This window comes from Fomitopsis serialis, assembly GCF_022376445.1.
Source record: "Fomitopsis serialis strain Sig1Antser10 chromosome Unknown B0H18scaffold_87, whole genome shotgun sequence".
Taxonomy (NCBI): Eukaryota; Fungi; Basidiomycota; class Agaricomycetes; order Polyporales; family Fomitopsidaceae; genus Fomitopsis; species Fomitopsis serialis.
Window position 1 is genome coordinate 88,716 of NW_025955047.1, and position 12,927 is coordinate 101,642.

General features: G+C 58.5%; 4 protein-coding genes across 4 annotated transcripts; 3 read left to right on the top strand and 1 right to left on the bottom strand.

Moving 5' to 3' along the window:
• Positions 1-2,496: 2,496 nt before the first annotated feature.
• B0H18DRAFT_1122965 (cytochrome P450) lies at positions 2,497-4,568 on the top strand (the record flags this gene model as incomplete). The annotated part of the gene is made up of 10 exons (XM_048034611.1): positions 2,497-2,574; positions 2,624-2,731; positions 2,793-2,921; positions 2,985-3,147; positions 3,200-3,283; positions 3,338-3,434; positions 3,490-3,616; positions 3,679-3,792; positions 3,850-4,024; positions 4,093-4,568. The coding sequence occupies 10 exons, from the start codon at positions 2,497-2,499 to the stop codon at positions 4,566-4,568; spliced, it is 1,551 nt and encodes a 516-aa protein (XP_047889030.1).
• Positions 4,569-5,169: 601 nt separating this feature from the next.
• Positions 5,170-6,360, bottom strand: B0H18DRAFT_1122966 (uncharacterized protein; the record flags this gene model as incomplete). The annotated part of the gene is made up of 4 exons (XM_048034612.1): positions 5,170-5,265; positions 5,326-5,500; positions 5,991-6,064; positions 6,130-6,360. The coding sequence occupies 4 exons, from the start codon at positions 6,358-6,360 to the stop codon at positions 5,170-5,172; spliced, it is 576 nt and encodes a 191-aa protein (XP_047889031.1).
• A 1,497-nt stretch (positions 6,361-7,857) lies between these two features.
• On the top strand, positions 7,858-9,656 carry B0H18DRAFT_665475 (uncharacterized protein). Its single transcript, XM_048039036.1, has 5 exons — positions 7,858-7,930; positions 8,005-8,139; positions 8,675-8,704; positions 8,757-9,346; positions 9,403-9,656. The coding sequence occupies exons 2-5, from the start codon at positions 8,069-8,071 to the stop codon at positions 9,513-9,515; spliced, it is 804 nt and encodes a 267-aa protein (XP_047889032.1). The 5' UTR covers positions 7,858-7,930; positions 8,005-8,068; the 3' UTR covers positions 9,516-9,656.
• Positions 9,657-11,201: 1,545 nt separating this feature from the next.
• On the top strand, positions 11,202-12,200 carry B0H18DRAFT_1106899 (uncharacterized protein). Its single transcript, XM_048032697.1, has 4 exons — positions 11,202-11,643; positions 11,712-11,776; positions 11,838-11,889; positions 11,943-12,200. The coding sequence occupies exons 1-3, from the start codon at positions 11,209-11,211 to the stop codon at positions 11,863-11,865; spliced, it is 528 nt and encodes a 175-aa protein (XP_047889033.1). The 5' UTR covers positions 11,202-11,208; the 3' UTR covers positions 11,866-11,889; positions 11,943-12,200.
• Positions 12,201-12,927: the final 727 nt, after the last annotated feature.

Genomic DNA, 12,927 nt, shown 5'->3' on the forward strand with positions numbered 1-12,927 from the left:
AGGACGCTGGGAGCCTCCCGATTCTGACTCTTTACTCCCGGGAGCCACGTCTCCCACTGCTCCTGGTACCAACAATCACCTCTCCAGTTAGGCGCGACATCTGCAAAAACGCTCCCACGAGCGCGGGTACGACAAATGGCGCTTTTCATTCTCGACGCACGTCCGCCACGTCCGCCGCCGCCCGTCCCGGAGCGCGCACTCTGCGGCCTGCCGCCTTGCACGCCTCGTACTCTGCTCTCAGCTGCACGCGGAGCTCTGTGAAGCCCAGGTGAGCGAAATGACAGGATTACACCGAGACGGAGAAACCCGCTCACTGGAGAACTCGTCTTCCACAACTGGTTTTGCAGGGAGTTTCCCAGGCGCGGGACGCGCTCCTAGTTGCTTGAGCTGCGTCTGTAGAGCGATCTCCTGTGCGATATGTCGCCTGACGTCCCACATCTCGCGCATTAGACTGCGAGTCTGCGACGGGTGTCGCACTCGTCGCAAGGCTCCGCTCTGAGGGGATGGGCGGAACAGACGAGGACGCGTCGGGCAAGGAGAGGTGTTGAAGCGGTTAATGAGCGACATGTCTGGAGAGGAGTTCTTGGCCGAGAGCGACGTTCGTCTCTTCTACTTTGACTTGTTGTTGGATTCAGTATTGTCACTTTCGGCCGAGCCCCGTCAGCAGCGAAGACTCGGATGGAGAACGCATACCGCGTCATGGTCAGGTGACCCGGCGGGTTGGCAATCGTGCGCGACTGCTCTTCAATCCGAACCACAACCATCGCACCGCACACCAGTACCTTGGTCACCTACATCCTCGATTTTACGCTACCGCACTCGCTAAAATCTTTTTCTCAACTATGGCTGATACCGTGGACACTCAACCTTCCGAAGCTACAGCTGAGTACAGGCTGGCGTGTACGGTCTTTGTAGCTTTGTAAAAGTATGACTCAAACAGCCTGTTCGATTCCTACTTCTACAAAGCTCCGAGCTACAACACGATGTCGAGTTCCGTGCAAAATGTCTGGAGGGGGTATACGAAGCTGTCTTGTAGCTCAGAGTCAGGAGGCTTCCGTCGTCCTGGCCGCCCAAGAACTTCACGCGTCCTCCGGATCGATACAAAACCTCTCTTCGGCTCGTCTGCTCGTGTGATTCTAAGGCCACTGACGTGGATCCCGGTTCTGGGTCGGCGACGGCGTCAGCCCTCAAGCGGTCGTGCTCACCAACGCCTAGGGAGGACACTCCGCCGAAGCGCCGTCACAACAGTACGTTCTCTGGTACTTCAATTCGACCCAAGGAAGAAATCAGACAAATTGATTTCCGTAAGGAAGCCTCCCTACGAATGGAATCCCAGCGCAGGGGGAAGGAGAACCAGTGTTCAGCCGGACGTTCTCGTCAACCGTCCTCGACCACAACTGATTTCGAGATACGCAAATACGCGACGCTGTCGTCTGACGCCGCGGCACGTGCAATGGATGGCGAGCTCATCTGTTCGTCTCTGCGATGCCGCACGCCCTCCATTTCCCTGTGGTACGCTACGCTATGACGCGAGGCTGACGTCGAGCCCTAGCAGTTCAATCAGTACGGACGTTACTGACAGGGGATTGCACAGTGTGTCGCGCTTCGGAGTTTCGAGCGCCACTGAGGCATCAAGCTCAAGGCCGTAAGCGCTTCAAACTGTACTTTTTGAAATCGCCACTTACGGTTCGTTGCCTCGTGAGTGTCATCATGACCCTCGACGGAGATCGTAGCACTGATGACGGCAGAGCACGGGGCCTGGGTCTGGCGGTTCCGTCGGTGCTGCGCTTGTGGCGACAAAGGCTCGTTGTTAGTACGCTGGACGTTTGAACGTGGACATGCTATCAAGGTTAAACAAAGGCGCGTATGTAGATTCCAGGAGTTCAGATCATGACGGCTAATCCCAGACTACTACCTACCACATAGCGGAGGCACGTCCAACTCCGAGTCGGTCTTGGTGTTCCTCGGATGGTCCTCGTACGAAGAGTGGCGTCGAGGACGGGCCAGATCCAGGCCAAGCCTCTAGACTTACGGGAACCAACTCCGATAAGGCGCGAGTACTGTGCTTGCGTCTGGCAGGTCTTCCCGGGTTTCCATTGGAGCGCAGATAGAGAGACTCTCGCTGATGGAAATACATGGTCCCCAGGTATGGCATGATGCAGCACGGCCTGGCACGGTTGAGTCCGTGCTGGTAGACGCCTGTTTGTATGTAAGGTGCTCTGCCATGATACTTGTCATTGCCAATGAAGCTCACTGTCGCTTGACAGTTGAACCTAGTCGGGACCCGGCGATCAAGCATCATGGCCCAGTAGCAGCAGCTTGAAGACGGCTTGCCAATTGCGCATGACCTACCTCCGCGTGTGAGCGCAATCAATATGCCGGTATATCATGGGCTCATTGTGGATTTAAGCCTGAGGACGCACCCTATGAACGGACGCCAGGGCGGTATTCCTCGCTCATCCGCCCATCTTGAATCAGATCGACGACGACACCACCATGTATGCACAAGAGATCGTCTGCGCGTTGATTCTCGCCGCTCTGCTACTCCTTCTTGCGCGGAGGAGAATAGATCCGGTTGGTCTCAGTATGTCATCCGCTGCTACTTCACTCACCTGGTTCATAGCTCCGCCGCATACCAGCTGTGGGGCTTTCCGCACCCATCCTATCCTATTGGGACGCGTTGAAGTTCTCCGTTCATGCGCGTGAGATGCTGCAGGAAGGCTACACCAAGGTAAGCCAAACGCTGCTTCGAATGTGTTGTTCGCTTCGATCTGAGGCCTTTCGTGATGTAGTACAGAGGCTCTGTGTTCAGAGTGCCGCTAATGGATCGCTGGCTTGTAGTGGTCAGCGGTGCCGCCATGAACGAAGAACTCCGGAAATTGCCTGATGACCAGATGTCTTTTCTGGATGCTGCCGAGGATGTAGGCCTTCCAATCGTCCACTCCGTCATGCGTATATGTATGCTGAAAATGTGTCGTGTATAGCTCTTACAGGCGAAGTACACGATCGCAATGGACATCCTTAGAAATCCGATACACATCCCGGTCATCCGCGGACCTTTCACCCGCAACTTGGCTGCCTTCCTGCCAGATGTCGCAGATGAGATCGCGTCCGCAGTCCAAGAGGCAGTTCCTGACGCAGGAGATGGTGCGTTTCTTCGGTCCCGATTTGTGAAGTCTATGCTCAGCAATCGGTGCAGATTGGGTTGGCGTCGTCGCATCCCCTGCCATGGCGCGTGTCGTCTGTCGGGCGAGCAACCGGGTCTTCGTTGGTCTTCCTATGTGTGAGTATAACACGGCACGATAACCCTCATGTCTCGATACTTATACTGCCCCAGGCCGGAACCCAGAATTCCTAGAGATTGTCTTGAACTACACCAAAGATGTCGGCAAAAGTCGGTTCATCATGGCCCTCACGCCGATCCTATTCAAGCCGTAGGTCGTACTCTACACAACACAGCACCAATGTTTAGACTAACTGTTTGGACAGCATCGTGGGCAGTTTACTGCCTTGGTCTAAGAATACTCTCAAGAAGATCGCCGTGCTAGTGGGACCTCTAGTCGACGAAACGTTCCGGCAATTCGAGGATCACGGAAAGAAATGGGAAGACAGACCTGTAAGTGCGTTGCGCAGGGGGGTCGTATCCTTGACTGAGTGATCTGTCAACGCCGACCAAAGAAAAACCTGCTGACCTGGTTAACGGAAGAAGCCAAAGCTGCCGGCCACGGGCCCGAAACCGTCATCTCCGCGCTGCTGTCGAGCAACTTCACCGCCATACACACATCGGCTATCGTGCGTATGCCTCTGGCACCTCCGCAGGACACCTGCTCATGTTCAAGTTTCTGACAGAGCGTGACGCATGCCCTGTATCACATTGCTGCCTGTCCCGAGTTCATCCCGCCGCTCCGCAAAGAGATCGAGGTGGCCGTCAACAAGCATGGCTGGGGTAAACAAGCCATCGGTGAAATGTGGAAACTAGACAGCTTCATGCGGGAGTCCCAGCGCGTCAACGGCACGAGCGGCGGTACGCTTCAATTAGCAGTCCCACATCCGAATCGACGACTGTCGCTGACTCGGATGGGTGTCTCACAGTGTCTGTCATGCGCAAGGCCCTCGTAGACCTCAGGCTGGCCGACGGGACCGTGATACCTGCGGGCACACTGCTTTGTGCAGCCGCGGACGCGACGCACTGCGACGACGAGAACTACGAGGACGCTGGCGTGTTCAGACCGTTCCGCTTCTCCGACATGAGCGCGTCGGAGGAGAGCGAGCGCATCAAGCACCAATTCGTCAGCACGTCGCCGGAGTACGTGCCCTTCGGGCATGGCAAGCATGCCTGGTACGTCGTCCATGCTTCTCAGGAATTCTCGCTCAATATGAAGCACAGCCCTGGTCGCTTCTTCGTGGGTAATGAACTGAAGATGATCATCGCATATCTTGTCCTCAACTACGACATGAAGTTTGAGGACGACGGGCCCCGCCCGCCGAACAAGTGGTTATCGGTCACCGTTATCCCTGATCCGAATGCTAAGGTTTACTTCCGCAAGAGACAAACGGGCAGCGTATAGAGCGCGTGGCCTCTCGCTCTCCGTTATATCAGCTAGCATGTCTCCTGTCGTGGCTATCCATGGTAGTAGTGATGTAGTACAGCATAACGGACAAGATACAAAACGAATGACACAGTACACGAAACGAACGACGTGAAACATGAGGTTCATAGATGTCCTAGCACAAGATCGCCAAGCCACGTAGAGCCTTCATGAGAAAAGGGCTCCGTCTTGTCACAGAGAGGAACACCGACTAAGCCTGCCGACCGGGTGAAACTGCACCAGCGGGAGTAGGCACAAGTTCTCCGACTTGGTCGCATCGCGTCCTTGACGGATCTGCTCGACGTCAGACCGGGCTTTCGAGCGTGTTCATGACTTACCCATGTACACCGCGCTGGTCCTCATAACCACTCGAGGCGGCCGATCGTCTCGTTTCGCACTGCGCGCACCGGAATCAGTATGAACTTGGATGCGCGCCAGAAACTGATGACGTACGCAAGATAGCCTGCTTCATGCGCGCTACCTCCTGCTCGCGGAACTTGAGCTGCACTGCCAAACCTTCGATCACACCCACCCCACGAGTTAGCTCGGCCCCGGCGTGGAAGTGAGTGTCGACGACTGCTCACTGGCGACCTTGCTCGCGCTGAGCTCCAGGTAGGAGCGACTTGACCTGAGCGTCAGTGTCGGTGACACGCCATATCAGCTCCGCGTTGAGGGCCTGCGATCGTCAGAGGGCCTCGGTTCTTGCCATGTCACTGCTATGAGCTGCAGCCGGAACCTTGAACGCGGGTACGGCGGGGAAATCCACGGTCCTCGAGCCGCCAGGTACAGGAAGAACCAGAGAATCGGACGCATCAGTCGGTTCGGGGGCCGCGGAGGTGACACTAGGAGCAGCGAGAACTTGCGGGATGAACGGGTTGAGTCGAGACCCTAGCATCAGCGGAGACAACAGCCTGAGAGTCGCCAATGAGGTCCTGTATTTCCGAGCCTGCCACGGTATCGACATTATGACGATCACGTAGAACAGAGTGGGTGGCAGAACTAGAGCCACCGAGAGACTGAGCCTGCTTGCTTAACGAAGAGGCCTGTCGACTGTAATGAAGTTGCGGGAGAGAACAGCGGCGAGTAGCGTTGGTATGGGTGACAGTCGACGTGCTTGCCGGCGACTCTGTGTTGCGTTGTCGCTTCCGTCCGCGATGCGCAGTGCGATCTGCCATAGAATGCTGCCTCTTGCGCGATCTGGTCCGTGGGTCAGCGGTCTTGTGTGACGGGTCGTTCCGTGGTGCGTCCATGGGCTTGTTACTGAGTGGGGAGGCGGTGCGTCAATCACGCTTGTATCAAGAGGTCGAGGGAGACTTACGGGGTGCAGACAATTATCGCCTCGCTGAGTCACGACGGTACACGCTAGTCAGTGACCCGTCGACACGTAGGGATCGCACTCACACTTGGCACTCAATGTAGCGGCGCGAAGAGACGGCCCTCTCCAAGTCCTCCCGCGCCTTGTCGACAGTATCTTTCTGCGACCGACACAGTGAGCATTCGCAATCGAGCAACGTTCCAGTGCGAGGGATGGAATGCTCACCCCCAATTGGACATCCCAGCAACACATGATGTCTCCTGTTCGCCAGTCCAAAAGTACCGTATATGCGGGAGGAGAGACACCCAGTCTGTCGAAGTCGGGCCGCATGTAGGACGAGTACATGCCCCACGACTTGTGCTTCGTCGCGTCAATCCAGCGCTTCACCACACTGTTGGAGTGACCGCCACAACGGATAATGGCGATGTCAGGCAGGGCGATGCTTGCAGATGACATCGTGTAGAGGTATCGCGAGAGGTCGTAAAGAGCGGAAGAGAGGTCGGAGCTGCATGCGCCGCGATGGGGATGAGGAGGAGATGAGGGGAAAATCCGAGTCTACGACGAACCACGCACGGTCGCCGTCACGCGCGATCATGTGATCGTGACTGGAGCTCGTTCCTCGTTCCCCAACTCGGACATCATCTAGATCCCTGCTGACGGAACCGTTAGTATGTACTAAGATGAGAATTGACCTGCGCACCCGCTTGTTGAACAATGCCTCGAGACAGATCGAGACAGTCGAAGGCTCGCTCATAATCGCATGTCTATCCAACCACTGTCTAGACTCTAGTGAAATGTGTCGGAATGTTAGATCCGTGTAGATAGAATTGTACTAACAGAACTCACCTTAGACTCGAGGCCGATATGCAGTCCTCGTCGTATGCTCGCGCCGGCGCTTATCGCTGGCTGTACATCGCCCGCCTTAGACGGTAGCCTCGAGGCTACCGTGTGCGACGTGCGCCGTCCGACGCCGTCGTATCAGATCAGTACCTGTACGTGTATAAGTAGATAGACAAAGCCAATGCTTACCTCAGAGTTTTCCTCCCGAGCTCTCCGGTCTGCACCCCGACCCTCAAGCACCTGCGTCGCGCCGAGTCGATACTCGCCGCCGTTCCATCGCGTCGTATACGCGATAAAATGCATGCATCCGACGTTTCGGATAACGCGTTCACATACATTCAAGTTCTCCCCAATTCAAAAGAAAGAAACCATGGCAAAAACGAACCGCGTCACCGCGTAGCAAGTAATCCGATGCTTGCCTGCCCCCTAACAGCTGTACATGTCTGGAAGAGCGCAATCAAGGCCGGGCTCGGGTCGGGACTGGGTACTCCACTTCCACACACTGAGACTGAATGCACTCAACGTAGGGGAGGCCGGTCGACACCACGCGCGTTGCTGTGTTCTGCACAGCCGGCGCTTCGTCACGTGTGGGCAACTGCGCGCCGCACGCAGCAGGGCGGAGAGACCATGTAGGTCCAGGATACGTCCTATGTTGGACAAGGTAACGGGGAGAGGAGTAGGGTGAGCTGTGATACAGCTGCAAAGCCAGGGTGTGCAGGAGGATCGTAATCTATGACTGTGCCGTGATTCGGCGGCCGGGTATCCTGTTTATGCGCCCGCATCGATCTTGTTTCCCACCGCCATCCACACACACCCACAACACTCGCGACTCAGTGCGCAGCACCTCACGCAGGCCGCAGGAGTGTCTCACAGGCCTTACAGGGCTAGCAGTCCTCCCATCATCGACATGGCAATCGTCGCCCATCCGTTCAAGCGCGACCCTCCACCAGTGCACACCATCGACCGTCCCTCCTGAACCTGAGGACGACTTTCCCTACTCATATGTCCTTCCTATTTCTTCTGTTACTGCGCCGCGTCTTCCGTACGAAGGACTGTCAGCTTGATGATGTGACCGCCGTGTCGCGCTCTCGTCGACAGCAACGGCCAGGAGGCTCGTTGTGAACGTTGCAGGGCTGGCGAGGAAGCGTTAGTGTGCAGGGTGGTATAGCAGCAGTGTTGACAGTAAGTGAGTCGAGACCATTAATACAGCCAACTCACAGCTGGGAGGCTGACCGTATCATCATTGACGGCCGGGTTGAGTCGCAATCGCAGGCGAGGGCGTGAGGGCGGCTGACACTGACAGCCCCGGGCCCCCAATACTAAGATGCCTGACCGGTGCTGTCTCTCTTTGTCCCTCGCTCTCATTCTCGCTTTCGATTGGCTCGCTTTGCTTAGGTTCGTTTACACGTATCCCTTGCTTTTCCTTGCTCTGCTCTACCGCTGCGCCGCGATGTCCGCTTTCGCCATCACCCTCGACTACGTCGGTCTGAACGCCGCGTACCTCAAGACCCACAAGGAGCGCTCCGGCGACTTCCAATGCGTGTTCGTGTACGACAACGTCGCGTCCCTGCAGCTTCCGCGCCCGGACACAGTGTATCTGCTGGACTGGGAGCAGGGGAAGGTGATGTGCTACTGGAAGATGAGCGGGCCCGACGGGGTATGCTTCACATCGCTCGCACTGGCACGCTCGTATGACTAAACCGGACGCTTGTAAGGCTCTGTACGCTGAGTCTGTACGGCGGAAGGTCGAATCCGTGCGCAAGGACGCCGTGCTCCTGGCGTCGCAGGACATGTGAGTGCTCCGCCGTCACGCCCAGAACACCTTCGCCTCCATCCATCACCTTCCTCCCCATCCTCCGCATCCCACCCTCTACATACACACCTCTCCTTCCTCGATCTACCGGATGTACGACTAACGCTTGGGCCCCAGCTCGCGCATCCACGACGCCCCAACGCACCCGTAAGCAGCCTCGCCTTCTCCACTCCAACCTCCCGTCTGAACCCACCACTAGCCTGCCGCGATACCGCATCGCCGGTGTCCCAAACCACATCTCCGCGTCGCGCAAGCGGCGTCGGGCCCTGCAGCCGGTCCAGGAGCCCCAGCCCAAGAAGGCCAGGACCGCTCATCCCGTGAACCCCAATAATGAACCGCGGGACGAGAATTCCGCTGGGGCGGCCGCCACAACCGCCGTCGGGCAGGGTTCTCACGCGATGGCTCCCGCTAGCAGGGCTCCTCTGGCTCCTGTCGCGAATCAGAACGCGCCTGCCCCTGGCAAGTCTGCTCAGTCTGTGCGACTTGGTACCTCGGCTGGCCCCGCTGCGCGTCCGACGGAGTTTGGGTTTATTTCTGGCGGCTGTGGAACGACTGTCGCGACTGGCATGGCAGCTCCGGGTATCATCGTCAAGGCCGAGGCACAGGACGACCGAGCCATGCTAAACGTGTCCTTCAATACTACCCCGGACGGCGCCGATATGAAGGTCAAGGCCGAACCGAAAGTCGAGCTCGCCCTGCAGCGCGGTGCCGAGGACAAGATGGAGGCTCTGCGCCGCGAGATATTGAAGACGTACGACGCCGACGTGCAGTCCCTCGCAGACAACGCTCGTGAGCGCCCCTTGACCCTTCTCCGACATCAGGCTGATCTAACTCGCGTGCGGTAGGCCTCCGCGAGGCGATCGCGCAGATCCAGAAGCGCGTCGACCGCTGCGCGCGGGAGAGCCTGAGGACCGCCGCGCCGAGCAGTGTAGGCGGTCGTGGCAGGAGTTCCAGGTGAAGCTGGGCAGGGGGCGGCGGGGGTAGGGTCCGATCCTGGGTCGATGTTCTTGTGCGAACGTGGGTGTGCTGGGGTTGTTTGGTTGTTGTTCGTGGTGCGGCGTGTAGTGATAATGGATCTGCGTTATCCGGCCTGGAGAGCTTTGCTTGACGCGTCACGATGTGGGCCCGGCTGGTACTCGATGGGTGAGGCGGGGCAGTGAGGTGTCGGCGCCGGAGTTGGTCTCGACGAGGGCCAGCACGGTTCCGACGCAAGTCGTCAGCTACAGAGTATGCTAGCGAATGAACGGGCATGGGGACTCATTGGTGTCGTCGAGGGCCGTGAGGCGCCATGCATGCATGCGCGCGCAGTACCCGTGTCGTCGGATTCGGGCATACCAGCGCGTCGACGTGAGGACATGTGAGAGGGCCGGCCGCACCACACAGCACAGCGACCGACACCGAGGAGCAGTTGGTTCAACTCCTCAATCCGTGGTGACCGGGGACCGGCGCAGTGCGATGACTTGTTCAGGGTGCCAGATAGGACCTTCTTCCATCCACGCTGCGCTTGCTCAGGCAGACACGCGTCGCCGAGAGATTGAACCCTCAACACGACGCAGGACACGAGGAAGTTCATTGAGACAGCAGAGGTTGTGGCGCTGAGCGGTGACGACCGGTGACGGACGCTGAATTCGGGAGCAATGCCGGGAGATCGATTTTCCCTCTCGATAGATCCGCGGCCCCATCTGGAGATAGCCACCGCGATGCCATCAGCCGTCCGTTGACCTCCTGCGAACTTGAACCAGGTCGTGTTCCTGCTGCTGCATGCCGGCGACGCGAACTCCCTGAAGTCCCTCCTCTGCGTATCGCACAACGGCTGCCTGCCAGTCACCAAGCAAACCGCCACGTGACGCCCAGCCTGCTGGACGAAATGCAAGACGGGGTGGGGGGACGTGGCTGACGGACGTCAGCAACCATAGCACAGTGAGTACTTATGTGTGCAGGAGGGAACGACCCAGGATCTTCCCGAGTGGTCCATGTGGCACACGCGCCCGCCTGTCGCGCAGGGTTGACGCGTGTTCCATGTGCGTCATGCGGGGCCTGGACCACCGTCTCACTTTTTGACAGCGCCACCTGGCCATTCTCCGAGTCGTTGTCAGTGGTCGCGGCATCGTCCCCGTACTTGCGCTGTGATACTCCGCCGACGTCAGCGGGCCCAGCTGTTCCCCTTCATATGCACGACGCTATCGTGCGACGCGGCCGCGGCACGTTTGATGATGGTGAGCTCGTCACAGTCAGTTCGTGTCGCGACCTGGTCGCAAGTTCTGTTCTCATCGCACGCTTTCCTTTGTTACATGACTAGGGGTAGACCCCGATGTGCTGGAACAGATTCATCACTGCCTCCTCGTCACCGACCTGCGGTAAGGAGTGCGTCGTACCAAAGACTCAGACAGCCAACACCCAGTGAGCCCCAGCAGGACCAGCCAGAGCGCCCCCGCAATTCCCTCGTCGATCGCAACGTCGCTGAGCTTGAGCACCTCCTCGCCCAGCATAAAAGCCTGCTGTGCCAAGCACACGGCAGACAGCGTCGGTGAGTCGCAGCGTCCCATGCCGCCACGGTTTCCCTTGCATGTGCAGGGATGGATGACGCCCTCGTTATCTCGCCGTTGTGTATACTGGTTGCGCTAATAAATATTCTCATTGGCATCCCTTCTATGTCCCTTCGGTACACAACTGGCATTCAAGTTCCACCGCCTCCGAGTCAGCGACTGTGGTTGACTGGTCTGCGGAGGCTGACAGTCACCGCGACACTCGTTATAAGTACCTTCGCACCGTCTCCCTCCTCTGCCTCACAGCCTATCTTCTTCGACCGCCTCCTCACCCCCTACACTCGTCACTCCATTCACAGCATGCCGCCCAAGACGCCCTCACTCTCGGTGCACATCTCCTACCGACTCGACGGCAGCAAGGTCGCCTACATGCGCAGCCGCGAGCACGACGTCTGCGAGTACTACCCTGAATTTCTCGAACGCCACCTTCTGTACCTCCAGCTCCCCTCAAAGTGGATGTACGACACGACGCTGCAGAGCCTGCCCGAGGGGAAGATCCAGTGCAGGTGGTTGGCGGGCATCGTGGACGACGACTCGGAGGTGCGTTATGCTTTCTCGAAGTCCTTCTCTCACTGAAGCGTGTCCCCCAGTCTGGACTGCTTACACAGATCGCCGGGCAGGTCGAGTTTCTCAACAACCCGGGTGCAGCTCAGCTGCTCAGACTCCTCGAGATGTGAGTGCCGTGCTGCTATTCCCAACATGAGAAACACTGACCCAGCGCGTTCGATTGGCAGTTCCAAGATCGAGCTCGCGCAGCCGTGAGTGGTCTTATCCTCATGCTTCTCCGTACGAATTCGTTCTTCACGCCTACCGAACGGCTCATCCATCCACCGATTCAGTGGCCCGCCATCCCTGCTGGATCGTGCCGGGTTCCACCCGCATGCATGCATGTATGCGGCCGTGTCCTTCGCCCGGTCTGGCACCAGGCATCGGGCAGGGCTCTGTCTCGCTATGGCGCTGCCCCAAAGACCGTCACCATCCCGTTCCGAGTCCTATCCGAGTTGAACACCTGCTCACCAACTCGCCCCACGTAGGACCCCAGCCACGCAAAGCCCCGTCGTCCAACCGTCCGACGTACCACATCAGCCACGTTCCGATCCTCAGACCAGCGCGCCAGTAGCTGCAGAAACCGCCACACGGGCGGAACAGGAGACGCATGCCGGGGACGACGGCCAGCGCGCGCCCGCAGCGCCTACCGACCCGAAGGTCGCCGAGCTCGAGGACCTCCTCGCACAACACAAGGCCTGCTACGCCAAGCACACCGCGGAGAACACCGGTGAGTGCGAGTGAGCGCGTCTGCATTCCGAGCACGATGCTCACCCGGACTCGTATTATCCGCGCCCTCCGATACCCGCGAACGTTGCCGTCGACGCAGAACTGAACGATGCGTGTCGGCGTCTGGAGGAGGAGGAACGGCGGGCACGCGAGGAGAGGGCGCGTAAACGTGAGTGGCCAATCGTGCGATGTCGGTGACCACTCATGCGGTGTCCGTGCAGGCTTGCGTGGCGGGGCAGGCGGGGCCCGTGGTGGAGGTCGTGGAAGCGGAAGGGATGTGCGGCAGAGGGTGCTGTGATGCGCGGGAGGAGAGGGGTCCGAGCTCGGGGTCGTGAAGTGGGCGGATCCGCGTCGCGTCGAGTCTTGAATCGGAGGTCTGTACCTGCGTTGGTTCGAGTTCGTCGTGTGAGTTGCACGGTCTCGTCGACGCAACCGCCAGTGTCTGCGTATGATCCTACAGTCAGACGCGAGATTCCCAACGGGGTCGGGCAAGCTTGGGCCGCCGGGTCTGGGTCATTGTTCTGTTTCGCGCATTTCGATGTTGTATCG

What these genes read in the sequence shown, in the direction of transcription:
- B0H18DRAFT_1106899 (XM_048032697.1), top strand. Translation starts at nt 11,209, where the DNA reads ATGTCCCTTCGGTACACAACTGGCATTCAAGTTCCACCGCCTCCGAGT. An exon ending in TCGTGGACGACGACTCGGAG is followed by an intron (nt 11,644 to 11,711) that starts GTGCGTTATGCT and finishes CTGCTTACACAG; the next exon opens with ATCGCCGGGCAGGTCGAGTT. An exon ending in CTGCTCAGACTCCTCGAGAT is followed by an intron (nt 11,777 to 11,837) that starts GTGAGTGCCGTG and finishes TTCGATTGGCAG; the next exon opens with TTCCAAGATCGAGCTCGCGC.
- B0H18DRAFT_665475 (XM_048039036.1), top strand. Translation starts at nt 8,069, where the DNA reads ATGCCTGACCGGTGCTGTCTCTCTTTGTCCCTCGCTCTCATTCTCGCT. An exon ending in CACGACGCCCCAACGCACCC is followed by an intron (nt 8,705 to 8,756) that starts GTAAGCAGCCTC and finishes ACCCACCACTAG; the next exon opens with CCTGCCGCGATACCGCATCG. An exon ending in GTCCCTCGCAGACAACGCTC is followed by an intron (nt 9,347 to 9,402) that starts GTGAGCGCCCCT and finishes CGCGTGCGGTAG; the next exon opens with GCCTCCGCGAGGCGATCGCG.